Consider the following 23792-nt stretch of genomic DNA (forward strand, 5'->3'; position numbering starts at 1 on the left):
TGCGCGAACTGTGCTTGGTTTACCTGTACAAGACTGCGGGGCTTCGGGGATTGACGCAAGCGACAGTGACTTGTGTGACCATATTTGTCGAGCGAGCGCCATGTTTCCCGAATCGATTATTTTTCTGCATAAACAAAACAAGCCACGTTTCAATACGATCACAAACAAACCAAAAGCAGAAAACAGCTTGCCGCGGTGTGGTGGGGCGATCTAGATTGACTAATAGAAAAAACAAGTTTAGCTGAAAGACCTGTTATTATATGGTTATTGCAAACGCCGTTGAAACACACGTTTTGGCTGCGAGAATGAAAATTTTAACAAAAATTGAACAATTTTGCAGGGAAGAAAGCATTGTTTGCTTCCTGACAAGCGTTGCGGCGCATAAACAAAACAAGCCAGGTTTCAATACGATCACAAACAAACCAAAAGCAGAAAACATCTTGCTGCGGTGTGGTGAGGCCATCTAGGTTGACTAATAGAAAACAAGTTTAGCTGAAAGACCTGTTATTTTAATGTTATTGCAAACGCCGTTGAAACACACGTTTTGGCGCAACAATCAAAATTTTAACAAAAATTGAATAATTTTGCAGGGAAGAAAGCATTGTTTGCTTCCTGCCAAGCGTTGCGGCACTATAGAGCCCGAAATCATTCGAATAAACAATTCGTATTTTGTCTTCAAGTCCCCTCTAAGCGATTTGACATCAAATTTCTGTTTTAAGCGGTTTGCCAACAATACTTCTTGTTCCCTCGCGTTGCAGAGCATTTCCAACAGCCTGACATCCTGACGCTACTCTGAACGTTTTTTCACAGCCTGAAGCCATGAGGACTAGGTGGATACTGTTCTTCACCCTGGTTGTCCCAGTGTGGAAGCTCTGGCGAGTGCAAACGTGCTTACTCAGTCTCAGCGTCTATTTGGGCACTTCCATCCTCGTCTGCTCCGTAAGCTACTGGCTCTCGACATTGATGTGGTCGAGGCTGTTCATGAGGCTCATTGACAGCGATGGAAAGGCGGTGCTTGTGACGGGTAAGTGTTAATATTTAGACCCAATTTTCCAAAATCATTTATCAATTTTTAACTTATGGCATGCTTTTATAGTAAAACAGATAGCCTACCGTTGGTGGCAGTGACTGCAATGTTAAAATTTTCCGGACCTCATTTTTAAACCGTGCGCCAGCAGTCAAGCTGCAGTTTTGGTATAATACGTAAAGTCATTAAGATATAACACTCTTGTAATTTCTAATTTCTAAGTAGGAAGTATTTTAAACTGCTCCGCACGGATTTGTCGGTTGCAAACCACTTTGTCCTAGACATCTGTGGCCACAGAGGTAATTCCCACAAATCTTGGTCGACTCTAACGTGTGTTTCGTCTCTTCTTTAGCTTTGTCCCTATGGTAATTTTCGCTAGTACCATGAATTGCCTGTACAGGTATTATGGCGAGAGTACCACTTCATTTTCGCCGCCCATCTGGGGTATATAAGCCACAAATTGGCCGACGAATGAAACAGAAACTGCCCTACGGCGAAAAATATTACCAAAATTTTATGAATAGTAAAAATGACGCCAAGTTGCTCCATAGAGTTTGTATAAACAAGGTGGCTATGTGTGTTATACGAAATATGAAAAAATTTGGACAGGCATAATTTTCAAATCTTTTACAATTTTTTTCGGGCGTGCAGGGTGTGCTTCCGGTTTCGGAAATGTTCTTGTAAAACGGTTGGCGCATGACGGCTTCCTGGTCTACGCCGGGTGCCGCGATAGCTCCAGCAAAGGGGCACGGGAACTTGCCAAAGTGCCGAAAGTCCACGTGCTTCAGATGGACGTCACGAAAGAGGAGGAGCTGCACGATGCTCTCACTACAGTGAAAAGCACGATTGGCCGCAACGGTGAGAAGATGTAGTCTTTGAATTCCACTCTGGCCAGGACATTAACGATTCCTTCATATAAGTCATTCTCGTGTCTTTAATGTTGACTCAGTATAAAAGAAAGGCTCTTCGTCAACATGAATTGGGCCTCGTTGGAAATAACTAGGTTTTGGCACGCACCTTGTCCCCGATATACGAAGCAACTGCGTAAAAGGTGGATGCCCTTGGAAACAACAACGCACCGGCTGATGAGGTAAAGTTTTGAAGGGGCCATTAGGAAACTTCAGATTTTGGTTTCTTTAGCATATTTTGTTTTATAGTGGCCTAAGAGCTTGGAGGGCTTCAGACGGTGCTTTAGTTACTGAAAAGTTTACCCATTACAGATTAACTTTCAATTTTGAGTTGCTTTTTGCATTTTGAGTTGCTGAAGTAACCCATATATTAACGTTGGCTTTGTATTTGTCTTGATTGTTGATTTTTTATATGTATAATTACTGCTTTCGTTGTATAATCCTGTGTTTTGTACTTTTGTTATAATGCTGTACTGCAAGTGTTTAGATTTCTCATGTATAATGTAATGCACGATTTATTTCACATATAATTTTGCTGTTTGTATTCTATTTTCTACTGTAACCCCCCTACAACAATGCCCAATGGGCGATGTAGGTACTTGTAATAAATAAATTGCCCGTCGTCATCACTTCTTTGCTGCCGACAGCATTTATGTAACTCTGGGAGGGGCCTGAAAAAAATTGTTTGCACGTTCGCTCCAAGTAAATTAAAACTGCGGTACAATCCAACAGAAACCGCAATTGAATAATTCAACGCGCAAGTGGGTTGCTGTCAGTCTTCCCGAAGCGTACACCAATGCCAGTCGGGCCCCGTTGGGCCTTCCCTCTATTCCCTATTTCACGCGGTTCTTAGTATTAGATGAGTGCAACGTTGGGAATGACTCGGCAAGGGTGACGCAAGTGTCAGTGCCGCTGTTGAAAGTTGGCTGGTCTGGTGTGACACAAATGTCGGCACGACGACTTGTTTTCAGGGTGCGTGCCCTAGGTATAGTGCCACATGCTGTTCATCCCAGTATACACACATATTGGTTGGTGTTTTCCTTACGTTGTTTACCCCCCTCTTCTACTTCTAAAACGACACAGCCAATTTCAAGTGGAAGCGCCTTTGTTTAACCTTGATGTCTCTTATTGATTCGGTATTGATTTTGTTGGCCTCAGTCAACTTCGAAAGGGGGCTGTAATGCTTCATAATCGTAGTGCGAGAAAAAAGCTTCTCACTCCAGTACCTATGCTTGGTTTGCCCCGCTACATAGCCAACGTGGGCGATGTTTACCTTAAATGGGGCAATGGGATTGTTTCAACCCGATAATCTTTTGAATGCTCAGCTTGCATTGTGTAGTATATACCACTTAACGTTTAAGATCGAACCTCCCGGGAAGTTTTCAAATCTGTTAAATGCAAAATAATGCTACTAATAGACTTTGTAAGTGTTTGTAACTGTATTATAAGTGCTATTATTATGTGGCAATGAATATGGCGATTTCTGGTATGCCAGAACGCGGAGCATGGGGCCAACATTCTGCAAACATTGAGTTTCTGGCTTTGCTAGGTCTTAAAAACAGTGTATAAAGAAGTCGATGTTGCGGCAACAAAGTTTCATCTCATATCATATCGGTAATCTTTTCCGAGGCAACAGTGGGTCATGGCACAGCAGGAGTGATGTATCAGCGGCTAAGGCTCAACCCTACCGAGCAAGGGGGTCCGGATCCGAATGGGTGCGGTTATTTTGGCGCACAGCATATACCGTTAAAGGGTTTAACTTTATTGGTAGCCTTGCACTATCCCACGCCTTGCGACCAGTAATGAATGAACAGGCGACGAACTTTGATTTCGTTCTTGTGGAGCTTGATACAGTGCGCGCACAATTCTTGTGGTTACAACTAGAATGGGAAGTTTCAAATAGGCCTAACCGCCTTGGAAGTCTCATTCACGGTCATGTTAACTGGCCATACACTTTTAAACTTCGATCCGTCTCCTCAAACGCGTAAATTGTAGGCGCTTTCGCCCTAGAAATTTCTGCACGTCACAGTTTTGTTCGAATTGTTCGAAACCAATCGATCCTGCGGACCTACTTTCACCACGAGTTGAGTCGCATTGTCAAAGGTTTCCTAATTTTATTCCCATATGTACATGTGCCACAGAATTTTTTTCTATTTTGCCCTTTTTTGCAGTTCTGTGGGCGGTCGTTGCCAACGCCGGTGTCCCAGCCCACGGTCTGGTAGAATGGGAGAGCATGGAGACTATGCGAAAAGTTTTCGATGTGAACGTTTTCGGCGTCGTCAGCGTATGCAAGAAATTTTTGCCCCTTCTGAGAAAGTCCAGAGGACGCCTCGTCCTCGTGTCAAGTGTTGCTGGTAAGTAGGCACCTAATCGACTGGTTCGCCTGTTCGCGCTTGTTTGCCAGCAGGCGTGTCAGAGGAAAAATTGGGAATGCCGCGATGATCGAAAGAATCAAAGAACAATTATAATTTGACGTCTAAACTTTTTGCAGGGTTAACTCTTTTAAGCACCATCTTATGCCTTCATGCTTTTGTATAACGTTTATCTCTTGCCGTTTATATCGCTTAAGGTTTTAACCTTGGGGGATGTAGGCTAGGTAGGCATTTTTCAAGCAATACCAATATTGGTTAGGAGAACATAATCAGCTTTTGTCTTCTCCTTTCTTCCAGCGTACTAGCAAGCTATCTCCCACCACGCGGCTTCGCGCTGTACCGCGCCTGCCGCGGTGGTCGGTGGCTCGTCGAAACCCAGGAAGCGACAAGTGTACTCGTCTGTTCGTATTTATTGATCATTAGTATGTACCGTAAGATCATGCAGGCTAGCTGGTTGACAGCGAGGATCAATTTACTCGTCCAGGAAGTGTGAAGGAATTGACGGGTTCGACGTATACCTCGACAACCGTCAGATAAGGGATGACTCAGAGCGCTTCCATTGCTTGGCTTGAAGCCCACGGTGGCCATTTTTGTCCTTGCCCGACATTCCAAGGACCGAGATGGCAAGACACGTCCGCTGGCACTGCTTCCCGAATGGTCACCTGCCGCACAAATCGTATCCCGCGCGCACAGACCGGCCCCAAAGGGGCTCCTAAAGCAAGGAGGCATGTTTCCCTCAGCGACAAATACTCGAGCAAGTATCCCGAAGGCGCAATACAACGCGGCGAAGCCGTAGCCAAGTGTTCAAGTAAATGAATCAATGAAGCCACTTTTATTCCCCATTACACTGTGCCGAAGGCACTGCTGTTCAAAGTACAAGTAAATAACACGTTCCCACAAACTACACACTGACTTAAGACCAAAGAACTTCGTGCTAAGTGCAGGTTCAGAAATGTAGTAGGTTTGTAAATCTTTTGCTTGCTACAATTATTTTTTCTTTTTGTTACATAGGTGCAATGCTGCGCATGTAAAGTCAAATTATTAGAGGGAACTTATCACGCCATGAGTTGAACAAATGTGACCATGTTTTCCCGTGTAAGCAGTAGTTTCCCAAGGTGACGTGTTTTCGACTGCTCGACAGCCTTGAAAACGTTACTTGTTATTTCTAAGTAGACAAAGTCTTCCCAGTTAGCAAAAAAGGATGGTCCGAAAAATTTGTATCCCGCTTGAACTCAAATAAAAGCAGCATCGCCGTAAACTAGTGCAACGTGTCATATACAACAGATAGAGCCTGCGCAACGCAAAGGAAACCCGTCTTTACCACACTGTATATGGGAGAAAGCGTTGGAAAAAACAACGTCGACAGTTAGAAGATGCAAAGTTTGAAATTATTGCTGGGATAGATCCCCGCTGGAGCATTAATTCTTTAGTGTGCGAAAGAAGCCACTGGACTACATTAAAAAAATGAAACAATTTTTTAAGCAAGTACTCAGACACCTGTAATGCGACAATGTGAAAGAGTCAATGAGAAAAATGCTAGGCGAGAAGTAAAACAGGTCTGCAGAAAAAGAATGGCACCTGTAGCTTTAGAGGGACTCTGAAACACTTTCGAAAAACGCCTTCACTCTCTCATTCGCGTCTGGAAGCACTGCGAAAGCTACAGTTATCGCAAGCACGGAGCTGCACTGCGTGATTGGCTCGTCGCACCAGATGCGCCGTACATTTCTGCTCTATTTTTGTGGATGTCTTTTTTTAAAAGTTGCTATCGAAGAGCGTTCATTGATGCAGGCGAAGGAAAACCGGCCAATAGCCGCTATATGGCCTCAGTGACGTAATTCGGGCCGTTGGAGAACGTCAAGACCGGGAAAGAAACATTTTTTGAGCGAGCTTCCAAGTTATCTGATTTGCACAGAGCAGTAATTTCTGGCTAAGGTGCTTTGCGACCCCCTAATGTAAGTACTGGGTGCATTGGGCGACTACATTCTGCAAGCACTTAAGATTTCAAAAAAAAAATGTTGAAAAAGGTGTTGCAGGGTCCCTTTAACTTCTCTTGTCAAATATGTCTCATGACCGCGGTCGTATGTTTTATTGAAGTAAGATTAACTGCAGCATTTTCTCGTCTTCCGCACATGAGGGGCCCTGCACGTTTACGACCCAAAGTGGAGGCCTTTTTTTCCGGTTTCTTTGTGCTGAGCTCGATCGTGCAAACGCGACGGAATATATCAGCCTCGAAGAATTCAAGACCAAAAACTTTTGTGCGAAACCCTGCAAGCGAATCGAGGTGTGTGTGTGTGCGTTGAATTCCTATTTTAACGAATTGTTTTTTCATTTTTGAAGTCTATAATAATGATACACGTACTTACTTGCCAAATAATGAATTGAGTTACGTACTGTTAAACGCATTTCACTTCAGTAGGATCAGGGGCCAAAACATGCTAATGGTACCAAAGAATTCGCCTTTGTTTGCTGCCCTCTTTGACAACCGACAGGTCGGGGAACATTTCCCTACGGCGTTTCTTATTCAATGAGCAAGCACGCCGTCACATCTCTGGCCGACGGACTCCGGAGGGAATGCGTGGACAAAGGCGTGGACGTGGCTACAATTGAGCCGTCTACGTACAGGTAGGGCCCCCATTTTCCCCTGCTTGTTTGTATTCGTTTTAAGATAACAATGGATTAAGCGTGGCCGACGGCAAACTCACCCCACGATTCATCGTTGTTGCAGCAAGCGGTGGAAGTTTGATAGTTAAGCTGAGTGAGCTTACGAAGCACTGATAATTGGTGAAGAGAGCTCAAGTACAGTTATTCATGACTGCAAGTTTGAGCTCTATTTGTGGCCGCTAAGAAGAAAATCTTAACCTTAAGGTCAACTTGCTTGTTCTACGGGTTGCGTATACCTCGGGCGCAGCGATTGACGTTGCCGTTTTTAATCGCAACCACCTGGTGTGAATGCGCCACAGAAGGTCTCGGGAAAAAAACTCGTTTGCCGTGTTGTCACGGTAATAATAGTGTAGTACATCCTTGTGAGAGTTGCCCGCAAGAGGCGGAAGGCGGATTTAGGAGGGGGTTACATTACGAAACTGCATAATTCGCTATAATTGGCGCCTAGCACTATAGTTTTTTGGGAACATTTGGCTCGGGCTCAGCGGCGCTGTCCAGTTGGCTGGCATTTGCTTGGTGATGAAAGGTAATTCATTAATGCGCAGCACGTATTTATTCAGCTGCCGTTATCGCTTAGCATCGGCCCAGACTCTGCATGTAATTCTTGCATTAATGATTTGTGCTGATTTCCCGTAAGCGCTAATTGGTCTAAGAAGTGCATTAGGAATAGCGCAAGAGATTTTATTCCTCACGCGGAGCGCAGGAAAGTGGCCTAGCACTTGCTGCGCGTTAGAAAAAGCCGTCGCTGCAAAGTTGGTTTCGAGGGACAAGGCTGTCCTGTACTGATTACAGACCCGTTCCCTCGCCACCAGATATTGCCTCCCCTACAACTTACAACAACATACCCCCACCAAAACTTCCCGGCATTCCACACTCGATATACCACGCCACGCGTTCCTTACCCCGGTAATCTCACCCAACCTTCCGAATACCTTTCTGGAGCTGTTGGGAACCTCCTCACTCGAGGCACAGCTTCTGGATTACCAGGTGCGCCTGCAATACCTGAGAAACATTCGCTATTTCCTGGAATCACCGGAACTGAAGATCATTTCGCACCCTCTCTATATTCACACCGCAGTCGTGGAGGAAACATTCCCATTCCCTTTTTAGCGCTAACCATAAATGCGGTGCCAGATTCGTTGGTATCTATTTAATATATTGAATGGAATTAACGCCCACTTCATTCCCTGTTTGTTAACAAGTACATAAATCCTAATCATCATCATCATGTTTGTGGCTACTGCGGGACAAAGGGCTCCCCCAAAGATTTCCTGTTGGTTTTACGGTTTGTTTTCTCATCGTGGGTTCTCGTATGAATTGTATTTTGCATACCTGCAAGCAAGTCAACACTAATCAAAGGAAAGACTACGTTGCCATTACTGTAATTTTTGCTTTTCTTAGCTTTGAGAAATAACAAAAACTATTTCTGCCAAACGAAATAAAGAAACTTGCCACACAGGCAATGATCGTCACTGCAATCAAACAACTACGCTTTGAAGACTAAATTTGCAACTGTGGACGATACTTGCCTGATGCCAGGTAAAAATACATGTCAATTTTTTTCTCTAAAGACTTGCCTCTTTATTCCGTGAAATTTAGAGGTGTTATAATTTATGTAAAACTCACTCAGGGCATTGAGAATTGCGCTTAAAGCTGCGTAAACAATGGTCTAATACACTGGCCACGAAAATAGATCGCAATAAAGGCGCAGTAAAAACAAGAACAATGTCGGAAATCATTTATTAGATGCGACTCATCTCTTTAACTCGCCTTGTCCCTCCGGCGTCTTCCGTCGTCCATAGTCCGCATCCCTCCCCCATTCTCTTTGCCGCGCCAGCTGCGCGCTAACGCCGCTCTCACCGCAGCGCCTTCTGCGTGTTAGCGCTCGCTCCCGTCGCCGTGCCAGCTGTGCTGGCTGTGCGTCAGCGCGCGCTAGCACTCGGTTAAACATCAAACGCATGCGCATGCGCTGCTCTCTCTCATTCCCCTCACCGTTAACGCGCGGTACATATAAACGTGGTAACTGCGCCGCTCCGCTCAGCCGTTTAGCCGCTCCGATGACATCCGATGACCACCGATGATTTGAATGCTATCGCGATGGTCGGCGCAACCGTACGTAATATAATGGAAACAACAACAAATTGACACGCTAAATGGAAACAACATAACGGAAACGCAACGGAAATCCCACGATGCGTAGCATCTACCCATGGAGCCCCTCGCTCGAAGATGGTGTAATTTTTTTCCTTTGCCAAGGTTCCAGTAACGAGTGCCATGCGTAAGATGCTTTTTGTTTTGTTTGCCAACAAGGGCGCCACAAAGAGAGAATGATGGAATCTTTCGATTAAACATCTTGGGAGCTATATTCTCACGGTATTGCTGTTGGCTGACAAATTAAAATCTTTCTTCGTTTGAATGAAGCTTTCTATACCCTATTTATGGAGACTGTCCCGAACCAGAACGCGTTGCTAGAAAGCCAACTTTACCCACTGCGTCTCACAACACGATGATGATGATAAGCGAAGGCCCATCAAGCGCCTCAAGAAACAAAAACTCTTCCCGTGGTCAGAATTGAACCTGTGTCCCTCGCGTTATGAAGCCGACATCTTCAATTACCTCGGGGACATGAAAAAAAAAACATACATACAATTGTTTCATCCCAACACTGCTGTTGCAGTTTGGATTTTGGACTTTTGCTTTGGATCAGGTTGCATAGGAGGCAGCTTCGCATTTTAACCATCTTTGATGTTTTTTGCTCAAAGACGAACTAGCGACGGGAATTTTTGTTTTTCGCGGAGACGGTGCGCAACGATTCTACTTCCCAAGACGTTCCGGTACCAGCCTCTGCAGTACCGAAGCGTCTGCAATGGTCACGTTGTAGGGTCGAAGTCCCTTAGGGGATCGGGCTGACGGCGTCTGATGTCGTCGTCTCATCTCGTCGTCGTCGCATGGTACCAAAACACCGGGACCCTCGTTTTCCAACGTCTCACTCTAGAACATTGCATCACCGTGGGAAGAACGCGTACTAAACGAACACACCAGCACACTCGTTTTCCAACGCCTTATCAAGAACGTTTCGTCTAGAGCGCTTCGTGCTTCAAAGACACGAGACTTACAGCAAAGCTGTATACCTCTACCCCCCAGCGATTTGAGCTCCATAGACGAAAACCCCAAGGCACCAAGAATACACTTATACACGGCGTGCTTGGCTTCTCCTCAAATTTCACGTTACGGCTTCATCTCCGTCAGTAAAAATGCGAAGGCGCCAGGAATATACTGCTACACTGCGTGTTTCACACCTCCTAAGGTTTCACGTTAGTGAAGATGGCCCGGGAGTTTTCTTTTAGTATCACGAAGCTCTGTTTTTACTTAGACCTAACCTACTACTGCTCCCCCGCCATGACATAGCCGCTGCGTTCCGTTTAGGTTTGATATAGGGTGCCGCAAATTAACTGGGGGTGTAAGGATTTGATGTAAGACACATTGCTTAGTAGGTATAGGTTTTTTTGTTTTCCACTGCTCAGTTGCTGCTATTCATCCCAAAAGAAACTCTTGGCGTAACTACAAAGAAAAATTGTAACTCTACGCAATTTAAAACGCCTTGTTGTGGTTGGCAGGAAAGTAGTGGTAGAGCCTTTTTTGCGCCTTCGTTGTAGCTTTATTCCTATAAAAAAGTCAGGGGCTGTCTTGTAAACACAAGTACATTCGCTCTGTAACGCGCAACCGGCGTCTACCGTATTTGCAAAACTGAGATGAGCTGGGAATATGACCACAGTATTCACCAGCACCCCATCCTACCCATCTGGGATCTGATTTGCTTGAGATCAATGTGAACAAAGGAACATTGGCAGGCGATCAGCTCTGGCACGGCGCTTTATTGCTTCGCTCTCATAACGGGTTCTTTGTTGTGGTAATATTTCGGATAACAAACTGCGTCTACCCCGATCGCAGCTGATGTAATTTGTCTTGCACCTCTTTTATTTCAGAACCAAAATCATTCGCGACGTTGGTTCGATGGAGCACATTCAGAAAGAGCTGGATTTGCTGCCACGCGAAGTGCGCGACGAATATAGCGAAGAGGAAATTTCCTTTTGTATGACGGCGACCGGTACTCTGATGAAACTGTTGTACCGCGAAAACTTCCAGGTGGTCATCGATCAGATGGTTCTAGCCATCAGAGAATCTGAACCCAAACCTTACTACTCCGCATGGGAAGGAATGGACCCCATTGTCTTTACTGTGTTGCGCGATATGCCTGCGGAGTTTGTGGACGCTATCATTTTCATAACTCGCCGATTAAGTGCATGGGGGAAGTGACTTTCATTGGTGATAATGTTCTGCAACAGTGAGAAACAGTTATCTTTAAATTTGTTTCGTTGTTGTTAGTAATGCAGCTGAGGATTGACAGATCGCCGAGACGAAGGAATCACTCCCTGCCGTTGCTCAGTGGTTTAGGCCATGTGGTTTCAATAAAATTTGGAGTTTCCTCAGTGAAACTCTGGATGCTTATATACAAAGGCTTCCTGTTCCCTCAGTGCGACTATGCACCTTATGTAAAAAGCGTGAAAGAGTATAACACGTATATAATTTTGGGATGGCGTCTCTTTTTGCTGTACTCAATCACACTTAAAAAAACGTGAATTATCGTGGCATTTTGTTTAGGGTGTCTAAAATGACAATGGTGTATTCTGGTATGGCGTTTCCTTATAATGATGCCAATGCAAGGAATCCGAGACAGTTGTGCGAGAATGTCAGGACAGATGCGCGGGGGTGTGGTAGGCCCGGCCTTGTGCACGAAACTGTTTCTAAGAACCCAAATGTGTGTTTAATATGCCGCATTTTTACTGTGCTGCAGTATCAAGCGCCGACCTGACCATTTTAACTGCGTTAGTGGGGTTTTTCTGAACTCCAAACCGGCAATACTAATGTAGAGGCTGATGCGTTGTGCGAAAGAGTCCAGGTACGCGGGTTCGACGCCGGAAGCGGAAGCTGCTTTTAAGAAGGATGCTGAAAACCAAAACGTCTATGTGTGTGTAGATTCCGACGCACGGTAAAGATCCCCAGGCGAATAAAATAATCCGACCCGCCGTGGTGGCTCAGTGGCTAAGGCGTTGCGCTGCTGTGCATTAGGTCGCGGGTTCGATTCCCGGCCGCGGCGGCCGTTTTTCTGATGGAGGCGAAAGCAAAAACGCCCGTGTGTACAAGATTTCGGCGCACGTTAAAGATTCCCAGGTGGTCAAAATTAATCCGGAGCCCTCCACTACGGCGTGCCTCATCGCCGCCATTGCGTCGGCGCGTTAAACCTTACAGTCAATCAATCAATCAATCAATAAAATAATCGCAGTTTTCCACTACGCAGAATCTCATTGCCCAGATGTTGCTTCTACCTGTTAAACAACCCAAATGATGATCTTTTTTTTTATGTCAGGGTCAGTCGACCAGAAGCAAACTTTCGTGGGCTTTTCTTACTACGATATCTGCGTGATATCCGGGTATGGCATCTAGCTTGTAATTACGCGATATGACGGTTGTAATTATGCAGTTAGAATTGCGGTATCCCATCCCAATCGTGTCTCAAAAACCGCCATCACACCCGTCAAGCAAGCAGCTGCTCCAGTAGCAAGCAGTGTTGTACGGAACGGCGGTCGAAGGCACGGTGTTCCTGGAACTAGTTTTTTTTTGGAGGAATGGAGGAACGCCACCGTTCCATTAAGGATCGCTGGAACTGTAACGGTAACTCGTTGGTTTTTGAAGGAACGGCAGGAACGGCGTTCCTTCTGCAAACGTTACATAGCTAGGAATTGGCTGTTTTAATGCCAAGGCTCGAGTACAAAAATCCACACGTCGCTACTGTGTTTCTCTTCCTATATGCTGGCCAATTTTCGCGCCCTTCAGCGGAACGTGCCTTCTCGAAGGTCAAAGGCAGAAGAATAACCGCGCAGCGGGCCGAAGCTTGTGCTTGTTTTCATGCCGGTTGCGCCTACATGGCGCTCCACGGGTGAATAGCGCAGCCACAAAAATTCGTTTCACCTTTCATCGTATGTCTGTGGAGGCCAGGTTGCGTGTCTAGCCGATTGAATTGTTCCCTGCCGGGGAAAGGTTTCTACTTCCGAGCGGCATTTCTTTACGCGGCGTGCGGGATCGCGCCGTCACGTGGTATTTTTTTAAATAAAAACGATAGTTTTATTGGGCTACTTAAACCCAGAAATTTTGGTCTGTCTGTATGTCTGTCTGTCTGTCTTTCTGTGACTCGATTCAGCCACCCGGCCAAAGTAAAACAATGCCTGCGCAATAGTGTTATTCAGTCACAGCTAAATCTGCCCGTCTATGTCCAGTGTAATGTTCATACTTGTCAACATTGTTGAACAAGAAGACATTACGCAAATATCAGACACTAAAATATTACACAAGTGATATTTGCAGTGTTATTTTATAAAAAATCATAGATGCTTGAGTTTTGCGAAATAAAATACTACATCCACTGCCGAAAAAAAATTCACTCTGCCGTCGCCTGCTGGCGCCCGCGCCACTGTAGCTTCTGGCGGCATTTTAAGAAATCAAGCGGCAACAGTTACGAACAGTTCAACTATATAGGCTCCACGTTCTGCTTGGAACGCACGTGGACTAGGAAACGCGGTACCATGGAGGAAAAAAAAGCTTAGGAGAGGCCCCCAGCTATCCCCGCGCATTGGCAAAAGTGTGGAGGAAGTCACGTGTTTTCGGCGGCCATTGGAAATCGCGTTAGCAACGGCGTCCTAGCAACAGCCCGCCCGCCGTTCGCCAGTCATGGAGGAAAGGCAGCGCCTGCCTTGTCGTCCGATTGCGAAGATTGCTGCTTCGCTTTGCTGCGCTGTGGTCTTGCGGAACTCGAAAAGGATGCTGCGAGTTGCGACAGCTGCGCCGATGTGAATATGTCATTTAATTTCTACTTGCAAGTGCACCTTGTACCGCGTCAAGCTATTGCTCCGGTCGCGATCACGACGCGCCTATTGAAGTGCAGATATCGTGAACGCGCCGTCCCGTCGTACGCGCGGACACCCGTCTGGTAGATTTTCGGGAAGTGATACACGGTGTGCAGTACGTAGACGACTTGCAACCGAACGATTCGCAACTCAATTTTTTGGTTATCGCCGCTGCAATATATAGTTTGCTAGGCCGGCTATGCGCGGCAGTGCTTTTGCAACTGTTACAAGGTAGATTTCCAGTTGATATAATTCCATCGTCCTATTACCTTAGTAGGTGTCCGTCTGTTGACTGGAAGAGTGCTGGATCTGGAATCTGGATCTTTCTGTGGTCTCGCTCTGGATTTCGCTTTTCAACGCTTCATACTGCGAGGTCAGTGTATGAACGTTTTCAACTGATATCACCTTGAATTTATTGACACTGAGACAAGTTGAAACTTGGCGAAAAAAAGTTTATTTACGCCACCCACCCTCTCATTTTTTTTTTACTCAATAAAACGTTTTGCCTCCTCCTCCTGCTCCTCCTCCTCCTCCTTCGCAAAAAATTCTATCGAAGGCACGCGAACAACGGTAAAAACATTCCACAATTTTTTAGCGTGAAATCTGCATGAAGTACTGCTTACCTATATATATAGAACGGCCGTTTAATTGACTAGTCATCTCTGGGATTGCCAGTGAAACTGCAACGCAAACTTGGGCACTTTCCAGTCCGGTAGCCGCACGGCGTTCGCCCACTGTTTGCGGCGTTCTCCATCGCTTGGGAACCTATAAACGGCGGCGATTGCAAACAAAGGATGAATGCACACCAATGTACAGCAATACTTGTCAGCGGAATGATGCACTAACCGGTGGAAAGTGACGCCCAATTCCTTGGGTACCGATCGCGACTTGCAGCCTGGCACCGAGCATTGCGGCATTGTTAGAGCGAGCCGCTTCGCAAACCTGCTGCGGCCACACTGAAGACGTGTAACAGTGTAACCGCGCGTTTAGGTTCACGGTCACGCGCTGCAAAACGGCCTTCTACTTGCCTATCAGCTGATTTCCGCCGTCTCGGCGCTGGCAGATGCAGACGACAAGAGAGGCGATACAGGACGGAGGAGGCGGAGAAGGTGCACCGAGAGAGAGAGGCAAAAAGAGTCCGCCAATGGCATGGAGGGCCAATGGTCCGCCATTCGACTTACAGAAATGGCGTTTCCGGCTGCGCTGGGTGTGACGTCAGGGCCTCTCCTAAGCTTTTCTTTCCTCCATGCGCGGTACTATAAGCATTGAAGTAGGGCGCCTCAATTCACGCGCGTGTCCGCCGTACGGCAGCGCTGGCATCGGGGCGCCCGGCCTGGAGGAGGGGAGCGCGGTAAATTCAAATCGACTTGAGCAAAACTTTAGCGAGTTTACCTTGAGAAGAGCGCGACGGAAGAGGAACAGCATGAGAGGTGAGCGGGAAAGCAAAGGCGGGCATTTACTTGGCAAATGTAAGCAAAGACTATCGTCTTTTGTCGACATTTGCAACGAAAGGAGCAGATACGCTGCCAATTTTTTCGCGGGGTTTCTTTATCAGTCAGAATAAATGAGTGCGCATTTAGTCCGTTGCTGAAAATACCATGGTTAGATACCTCTAGTTGGTACCCACAAATGCCTCATTGACACTTTAATGATAAGGAGAATACTCGCGTTAGATCATTAATTTAAAATTAATTGAGTCTTATACGAAACAATTACTGCCCGCTTCTTCACAGTACTGCAAACATTGCGCACTCGGTTTTCTTCGAGTAACGCCTTTGCTCTTTTTTTTTTTTAAATCTTGGTGCATGGTTTATAGGGCACCCTGTATATACTCGACCAAATACACGGTCCTGTCAACTCTAATGGGCGGTCGAACATCAACGCTAGTACTACACGACCCTTACGCTGTGTCCCTTGCACGGGTGCTGTTGCTAACTGCTAAAACGCGCTTGCGGCCCATTTTATTTCAGTAATCAGAACCCACGTCGTCAAGCGCGCCTCGTCTAGCGAGCGATAACGCGCTCTCCCGACGACATCACATGCCAGAGAAGCCCGCCAGCCGCCCTTTCACTTTTGCTCCAGATGCGAGGCGGCCGCCATCTGTGTGGACCCAGCTGCTCGGTGTCGGCCGAGACCTCGTTTCCATCTCCCCGCGTGTCTGTTCCCAGTGATTCCGAAGTGCGTTTCTCGTAGTACCGTCCAAGGCGTGCGCCCTTGTCAAGGTTGGTTGCTGTGTTCTCAGGCCTTGGAATTCAAAGTTTCCCGACGTCGACAGCCGGCCGGTGAGCTGATTTTTTCTTCCAAAACCAGTCAATTTATTGGGACATATCCAGGGCATTGTTAGCGTTGCGGCTTAGTACAGAGTGAAAGCGTGGGTGACCTCACTTGGGGAAATATAACAGGTTTAATTAATGGGAGTATTCGATTACACTGAGTGCCGGATTTCAGTCTTGGGGTGGGATCACTGGGAATGTTCCATCCCAATTCACGGACGTGCGGCTACTCCTACACCCAAAACATTCCACTCCACCCGAAGGAGTCTGAAATCTGAACGATGGAACGCGCTCACACTTGTATATCAGCCGTCCAGCAGGTCCTGGCGGCCCTCGAAAAGCAGCCCCGGAGCGAAAGCGGTGGGGTGACGCCCTCTTCACGGGGCAGCGGCGTCCAACCCCGCAGCGAGTAGCGAAGGGGTGGTCGGAATAGGGTTGACATCGGGATCGACGAGTGGCTACGTCCGCGCGCACTGAACAAACACACTGTGTGCCTTGCAGGCGTTCAATAAAGGCCTTATTCCATTCACACATGTAGGCATAAACGTTACCGGACCCTCATAGCCTCGGGATGGCGCTGGCTGTCTTTTATTGCCTGCAAATATATTTCGCGCATGCTCCAGGGGCTTATGTGGGTGTGTCACGTGCTTCGGGGTAGTCGTCTCCGCTGTCTTCCCCATATGCATTTTTATGGGCACGATTCGATACTGGGAAGATTCCGAAAAGGGTGTTGTCATGTTTTCATTAATGCACGTTTAGATGCAGACGTTATGCGGGACCTAAGAGAAACCCAATTCTTACACAAAGGCTTTGTACAATCGGAGACAAGAATGATGCGCGGCTGAGCAATAACGAAAAGACTGAGGAGGCATCACAGTGGAGTCCGCTTATTTTACTAACTTAGTGTTCAGTTGTCCCGAATTTATGCCGCTTAGCAGTAATCGCCTTCTGGTAATGCACATCTGCTAAGCGTTGCTTGTATGTAACAGCATTCAGAAAGCTGGCCAAATTTATAATCATTGGGAGGTTGTGATCCTGTCGATGGAATAAAAACAGCCTTCATCTCTTTTGATTGTTTCAGTATTTTCGGTTGTTAAGGTAACCTGTTAAGGGAAAGCCCCTCCGCCAGAATCAAACATTGCGCCAAGTAATTGTATAATATGTAATTGTTTGTTTACACCCTTTTTTTTTTCGTAATCTCAAAGGGCGCATCCAAATGCTGATATCCCGATCGCGCAATGCTTTTTTTATTTCGTACTGCTGCGATTTATGCTTTCGCATCATAAATGTAGAGCAAAGTACAATACAGTATTGCCACGCGCAAATGCGCTGCGCAAGGTGAGTGGGAAGATCTCTTTTGGGATGGCCTTCGGGCAAGGGTACGCGTGTTCACTAGAATACTTTACAGCAGGCCAAGGGTGAGTATTTGGAAAGTTAGATTGGAAGAAACTAAGCAAACAAGTACAGTAAGAATGTTACAGCGAATTGGAGTTTGCGAATGACATCGTCTTCTTTATACACTCTTGGCAGAATATATGCAGTCAATAGTTTTTTTGCACAACGGCTGCACTCGTGTTAGAAACAAAAAAAAATTAGAATCGGGTACCTACGACAATCTCTGCAAGCAACAACCAACGTGGTATTGAAGAAGACCTATGGAAAAGTGATTAATCGGCAATCACACTCGTAGAATTGCGATCTTTAGTATTGCATAAGTAACCTTTCCTGAATTTTCTCTAGAAGCCTTTTCTATCACGTTCTACAGCGCGTTACGGGCATTTTTCGATGACGTAATTTAAGTTCATACAAAAAAAGCGGCAGCCACGAAAAGCGCAAGCGGTGTTGTGTATATCATACCCACATCCACCTTTCGATACCCTAAAAGAAGCCATCTCGCGTTTCGTTGTTCAGCTTCGCGTGGAGATTTGACTCAGTGAGTTTATAGCGGTGCGGTGGTAGTGGTACATTGGGAATGTGGCTGGCCAAACTCATTTGCTTAAAAAAACTGTGAATTGTTCCTCATTTGGTAGTAGCAGCTTTCTTAGCTAATGTAAGAACTTACTATGAATAGTTTAAGCGAAATCGAGAAATATGAGGAAATGCAAAAGTGCCATTACGCCCTAATGGGAGTTGATAACGACAAATTCGTTAGCATGTTTGGGGAATTTTAATGGGCAACACTTTAAAGCGGAAACCAATTCTAAAAGGTGGTGCATGGGGAATCGGTTAAAACAAGTTAGCCTACGCCAAATCCGCATTCGCCAATGTACTCGTTAATAAAGCTCCACACTACATTTTTAGGTGTAGACATTACTATGCATTGCCAGCATCAGCTAAAGAAGGCTCGATATCTTAAACGCCGTGCGGATTAGTGAGAAATTTCCGAAAACCTATTTTTGCATTTTTTCACTTTGTTTTCAGTAGTTCAAACAATGCCGCCTAATAGAGCACTTCCTTCACATAATGCATGTACTGGGACAAGGTTAAGCCTATAAGCTTACCTATTTTATCCCGGCATTATTCAATCATGTACTCGGTTGGTTGGGCATTTGTAGTTTAGATGTTTAAGAACAAGGACCATTATCGTTATAAATTTCAGCGTCGCCTGAAAAGACGCAACGAATTGCAGTATTTCCAAGAAAAGTGGGTTTCGATGCAAGATTCCTGAAAACAATACACATGCTTTGTTGAAAATACCTTCGGTTTTGTGTCTTGACAAGGTAAGCCATGTGAAAAATGGCTGGCGATTACTATACCCTTAATGCGAAATTTGTGCGCAGCGCGAACTTCAGTCTTCTCGGTCAAGGCGAGTCATAGAGTTTCATACTAATATATACCAGAGGGAAATCTGTCGCTTCCGTCGCGGGCCGCAGTGGGCGGCGCCATTGCCCCTAGTGACGTTCGTCGGCTACTTGGTTTAGCTAGCTATATGACTTCGTTTTGTGTCGAAGCCAAAATAAAAATGGTAACATTTTTTTCTTGTTCATCGTACATGAAACTTTAAATAACCAGTGACAAATCAATCTTTTTCGAGGTTTAATTTTACAATAACAAAACAAATTTCATGAACATTCTACAGTTATATTGCTGCTTTTTTGCAGCCACAGCCAACTTTTCAGCCTGTTCATGAGCCATGCCAAGTATATGTGGAACGTGCCTGCCCGTTACATGACGGAACGCTCTCTGAAGCGCGGCTCCCCTAGACAGTGGCGCCAGGTTTTCCTCTGGTATGAAACTCTATGTGGCGCATAGTTGGTGCGTCTCAGAAAGTGATTGCGTGATAAGCAAACGCACGGCGGTGCGCCCTACTCTGCCGTTCCCTCGCAGCGCATCCCGGTCGCCAAGAATGTTGTTGCAAATCGTGTTTGAACCTACCGCGCATGTGTCACGTGGTTCGCATTAGCCGCGCAACGAGGAGCATGCCTCACTTCCTCCCCCTCACACTTTAGGCAAGCGCAGCCCCCGACTGGAGTGTCGTGCGGGCTGAACATACTGCCCTCCCCCTCGCACTTTCGCCACACTTTTTTCTGCCTTTTTCTTTCTGCCGGCGCTCGCTCGGTTACAAAGGCATCGCCGCCGCCAAACCACAGTTGAGGACGCCAAGGCGTTGCGCACTCAGAGCCTTCGCTCTTATCAGGAGCGTTAACAAAGACAATTTTGAGTAACCCTTTGGTGTTCGTTATACCGAGCCCGCATCACACGTTGTCGACAGAATTCTTGGCCCAGTGCAATGCCACTTAGTTGTAGATGGGCGCTTGCACTCGCCAGCAAAACCGGAGAAGTGCGGAGAATCCACTTCTGGCCTCAGAAATCTCATACCAAGGCAAAGCGCGAAGCGCACTCGCTTATGTACGTACAGATCATCCTCAGGGTGTTCACGCTTACTGTACGTCGCCAGCCTTTACAATCTGTCACTGCCCAATTACAAGGGGAGCCCGCTTGATCGGCTCCAAGGTCACGTTGCAAATGCGAAACTCCTGCACTTTACGTGCACCCGTAAGTAGTTAAGGCAAGACTGTTGCATTTTGAGGTGGACGCTCTCAATAATTTGTGCTGGTATTTTTTGTACCAACACAATTCAGTGGTGCATCCCACATCTTTAATACACATCTTTACATTCGACGCAAGAACGAGCTACCTAAGCTTTTTTTGCTGCGGTGATGTGCTAGAAAGCTGCGCCAGAGCCTTTTGGGAACGACTCCATTATCCGGCATGACAGTCACACTATTATATGCACAGAACACACACGCATCTTATGAGGTAACACCTGAACTTACTCCGAGCAGTTTTGGGCGGTGTATATCGCGTTACAACCGGGTCACGCAACTGCAGCAGATTCTAGGCAGAAAAAAGATTCGCAATCTTAGACCCCTTTCGTTTCGCTCGATGAAACTGGTCTCTGAGATATACGGCCTTATTCTGATTTCCTCCTCCACTCCATTTGCTCCCTCCACTCGCCTGAGGGGAGGATTCCGCAATGCTTATGCATGGGGAAATTGATTTCAATGATCTCCTCCACTAGAGGCTCGAGTGGAGGAAGCTGCAATGACCGGTACAATTTTCTTTCAACTTTTTGTAACTTACACTCGTCTCGCTCGCGGTGACATAATCTTTTTCTTTTGGAATTTTTTTCTCGCGCACACAGTTCCAATTTGCTGATTTTTTCGGATATGGGCACTCAAAAACTTGCGAACACAGTTGTTGTTATGGTTCACGCTTACAGTGGTAGATTTTTTGGCAAGCTATCTCGGTACATTTCTATTTTAGCCTATAGGTTAAGTAAGTGATATATCGTCACGTTGTGAAAGAACAGACGACCGGTACCGCAGTTGATTGAAGAGCGATGTAGTTTCAAGAAAAGAAGTTCTATTTACAAGCGGCTATAATGGAGCCCGTACGGGCTGCACACCAGCCATAACCACGTCGTCGTCGATGGCGCGCCTCGGCTAGAAGGGGCATTGTACATGTACTCCCCCAGACATCACCCTCCGGTCAAAGACCAACGTGCCGGCCGATGCAACAGCGACTGGACGCATTCTGTGGAGATGAGATGATGAGAGATGAGTATAAACAATGAAGTTCAAGCCCGCACCGATGAAGATGATTAGGTGGGTAGACTACACCCCGGCCGCAGAACAGCGATACCCCCGAATGCAGCTTTGAAGCTTCGAAGGCCCTTGGACTGACGCCGGGATAGTGGGCACAGGGGAAGTGGCATTATGAACTGTTTTCTGTACAGGGCGGGTCATGTCACGCTTGGTCTCGTCGTGTTCTTGGGTGGGAACATGGGGCTGGGAACGTGGGCGCGTCCATCAATCGAACGGACCCAGCAGGCGCGTACCAAACACATTCAGCAGATTGATTCCGAAGACTTGACGGGGAGAAGCTGGATGTCCCGGATGGAGATGTGCCTAGAAGCTCCATAAAATGTTACGTGCGCCAGAACGGATTTTTTATGAACCTTGATTTATTATGAAGCGGTGTATTTTCAGGATGAGACATTCTTTTTAGGTGCGCTGATAGAAGAAACCGCAAATACTGCCAGCCGGCCCCAAGAAACCCACCGCCCCTAAAAGTTTTACGTAGACGCATGCTATCACCCTTGGGTATGCATTGCATTGTGAGCATTATGCTCAGGTTTTTCTTCCCCAATTAGTGTTGTTCCGGGTCAGACGCCAGTAAACGCAATGTATTTACACTAGATAATATATTGGCTAACGCCAAAGAAACAGCATACAGACACGTAAGCAAAATCGGCTGTCGTCCTGGTCTACATCCGGCGCAAGAAAAGCCTTTCTTGAGATATCCCCATATCCGCACACGGTGAGTATATTGACCAGAATCAACCGTTTCACGATGTGTAGAAGTTGATAACTTTCTTTGTCCACACACAAAATTTTATCCCAAAATTTTCTTACCGAAAATTCTTACTAAAAAGCTACAACCGGCTTTAAAAAACGTACATAAAGTAGAAGAAATCCTAATGCCAATACATCTGCTGGAATTACCAATATGCGGCAGGTGTCTGTAGAAAAGAGATATCACGTTCCCGGAGTCCTCAAAACAGTTGTAGAAGAGCAAGTCAGCAATAAATAAACAGTAACATTAGCTGGTTTCTCATTAAATTGCTTTCATACGAAGCTGCGAATTCATCAGAAACCAAACTTTAAATGGGCTTTGTAGGCTATGTGCGACCTAGTTAAAGATAAATTAAAATCTTTTTATAGCTACTTCATATCCTCTCCCGCCATGAAAGTCATTTGAAACCAAAAATATGGCCGCATTTTTTTCTAAAATTGCTGAAAATGTGTTCGAAACCCGAAAGTTTTCGCTGCCTCTGCGAAGTTACTGCTTCTGTTCTCTTCCTCGCCCACCACTGATGTTCTTCCCTTCCCTCTCGATATTCCCGTGGTAAAGACGGAGGCGGCTTCTTAAGTCAACTCAATTTTCCCGCGTTCCACTGCTCCCGCCATCTACTGAAACATTTGCTACTCTTGAACTTGGAACACTGCACGAGGTCGAGGCTCGGACGAGCTCTTTTAGGGGCGAAGCTCCTAAAGCCGTGGGTCTGTCCATCCCTTGTGTCTCGTGGTACGTGACCGCCTAGTTCGATGACTCACTCGCAGGTGGCGCTACATGACCGCCTAGTTCGATGACTCACTTGCAGGTGGCGCTACGTGACCGCCTAGTTCGATGACTCACTCGCAGGTGGCGCTGGTGTGAGTGACGTCATGATGACGTCATTAGCACGTGACTGACACTATAAAAGGCAATCGCTGTTGACGCGCTTCCTCTTTTGCAACGAGTCACCGGCTGGAGGAGGTGGTTGTTGACAAGGCTGCGGAGCGGAGGGCGCGCAGGGCGGCGGCAACGCGCGCTCGCCGACAGGATCCCGCCGTGCGCGAAAGAGAGGCCGAAGCATCTCGTCTAGAAAGTCGCGCTTAAACCGCGCGTCGGTAGCTTCGGGCTGAGCTCGCTTGATGCGTTTTGCAGCCGCCTCGCGAGCTCTCACTGCATCCGGGTTTGCCTGCCGATACGAGCGCTTGCTTGCAGCCTCACGAACCCTACAACGACAACAACAAACGAACAAGAACAAAATAAAAGTTGATATGTTCAATGTACGCACACAGTCTTACGTCTTTCTTAATGATGTAATGGGCGAACTTTCACGGGAGAGTTACGGTTACCGATGATCTCCCCCTCTCGAGCTTCGCCCCACTTATCATCATTCATTCCGTGGATATGGCGTGATTTTTTTGCATTTTTGGGTGATAATATTGTTTTCAACGTTAATATTTTTGTTCTTCGCAAATAAAACGCCCACGTTCATTTAAAATTTTTAGGGGCGAACAACATGAGGGAATCGGGCTGTCGGCGTCTCATGTCGTCGTCGTTCGTCGTCGTATTCTAATGTGTTCACGGTACTAAAACACCGGAACACCCGTTTTCCAACGCCGCGTGCTAGAACGTTTCGTGTCCGCGGGCAGAATCGCGTACTGAAAGAACACACCGGGACACTCGTTCGTCGTTCGTGCTTGCTTGCTTATAGTTCGCTCTGTACTCGCTTTAACTTTTTCATTTGCAGTTCT

The 23792-nt window shown here is 46.4% G+C and overlaps 3 protein-coding genes across 3 annotated transcripts in view; 2 read left to right on the top strand and 1 right to left on the bottom strand.

The window, feature by feature from the left end:
• LOC144141060 (D-beta-hydroxybutyrate dehydrogenase, mitochondrial-like) overlaps nt 1-23792 on the bottom strand; it is a 122195-nt gene that overhangs the window by 64382 nt on the left and 34021 nt on the right. The window lies entirely within an intron of this gene.
• On the top strand, nt 817-11408 carry LOC144141777 (17-beta-hydroxysteroid dehydrogenase type 6-like). Its single transcript, XM_077673273.1, has 5 exons — nt 817-1024; nt 1679-1885; nt 4107-4289; nt 6797-6929; nt 10955-11408. The coding sequence occupies exons 1-5, from the start codon at nt 820-822 to the stop codon at nt 11283-11285; spliced, it is 1059 nt and encodes a 352-aa protein (XP_077529399.1). The 5' UTR covers nt 817-819; the 3' UTR covers nt 11286-11408.
• The window catches only part of LOC144141058 (retinol dehydrogenase 7-like), a 36076-nt gene continuing 28277 nt past the window's right edge, over nt 15994-23792 (top strand). Inside the window, exon 1 of the mRNA XM_077672565.1 lies at nt 15994-16212. The gene's annotated coding sequence lies outside the window, so the exon portion shown is untranslated. The remainder of the gene's footprint in view (nt 16213-23792) is intronic.

Source organism: Haemaphysalis longicornis, unplaced genomic scaffold, assembly GCF_048455015.1.
Source record: "Haemaphysalis longicornis isolate Haplotype H1 unplaced genomic scaffold, Haemaphysalis longicornis Haplotype H1 scaffold_6, whole genome shotgun sequence".
In the NCBI taxonomy this organism is placed as follows: Eukaryota; Metazoa; Arthropoda; class Arachnida; order Ixodida; family Ixodidae; genus Haemaphysalis; species Haemaphysalis longicornis.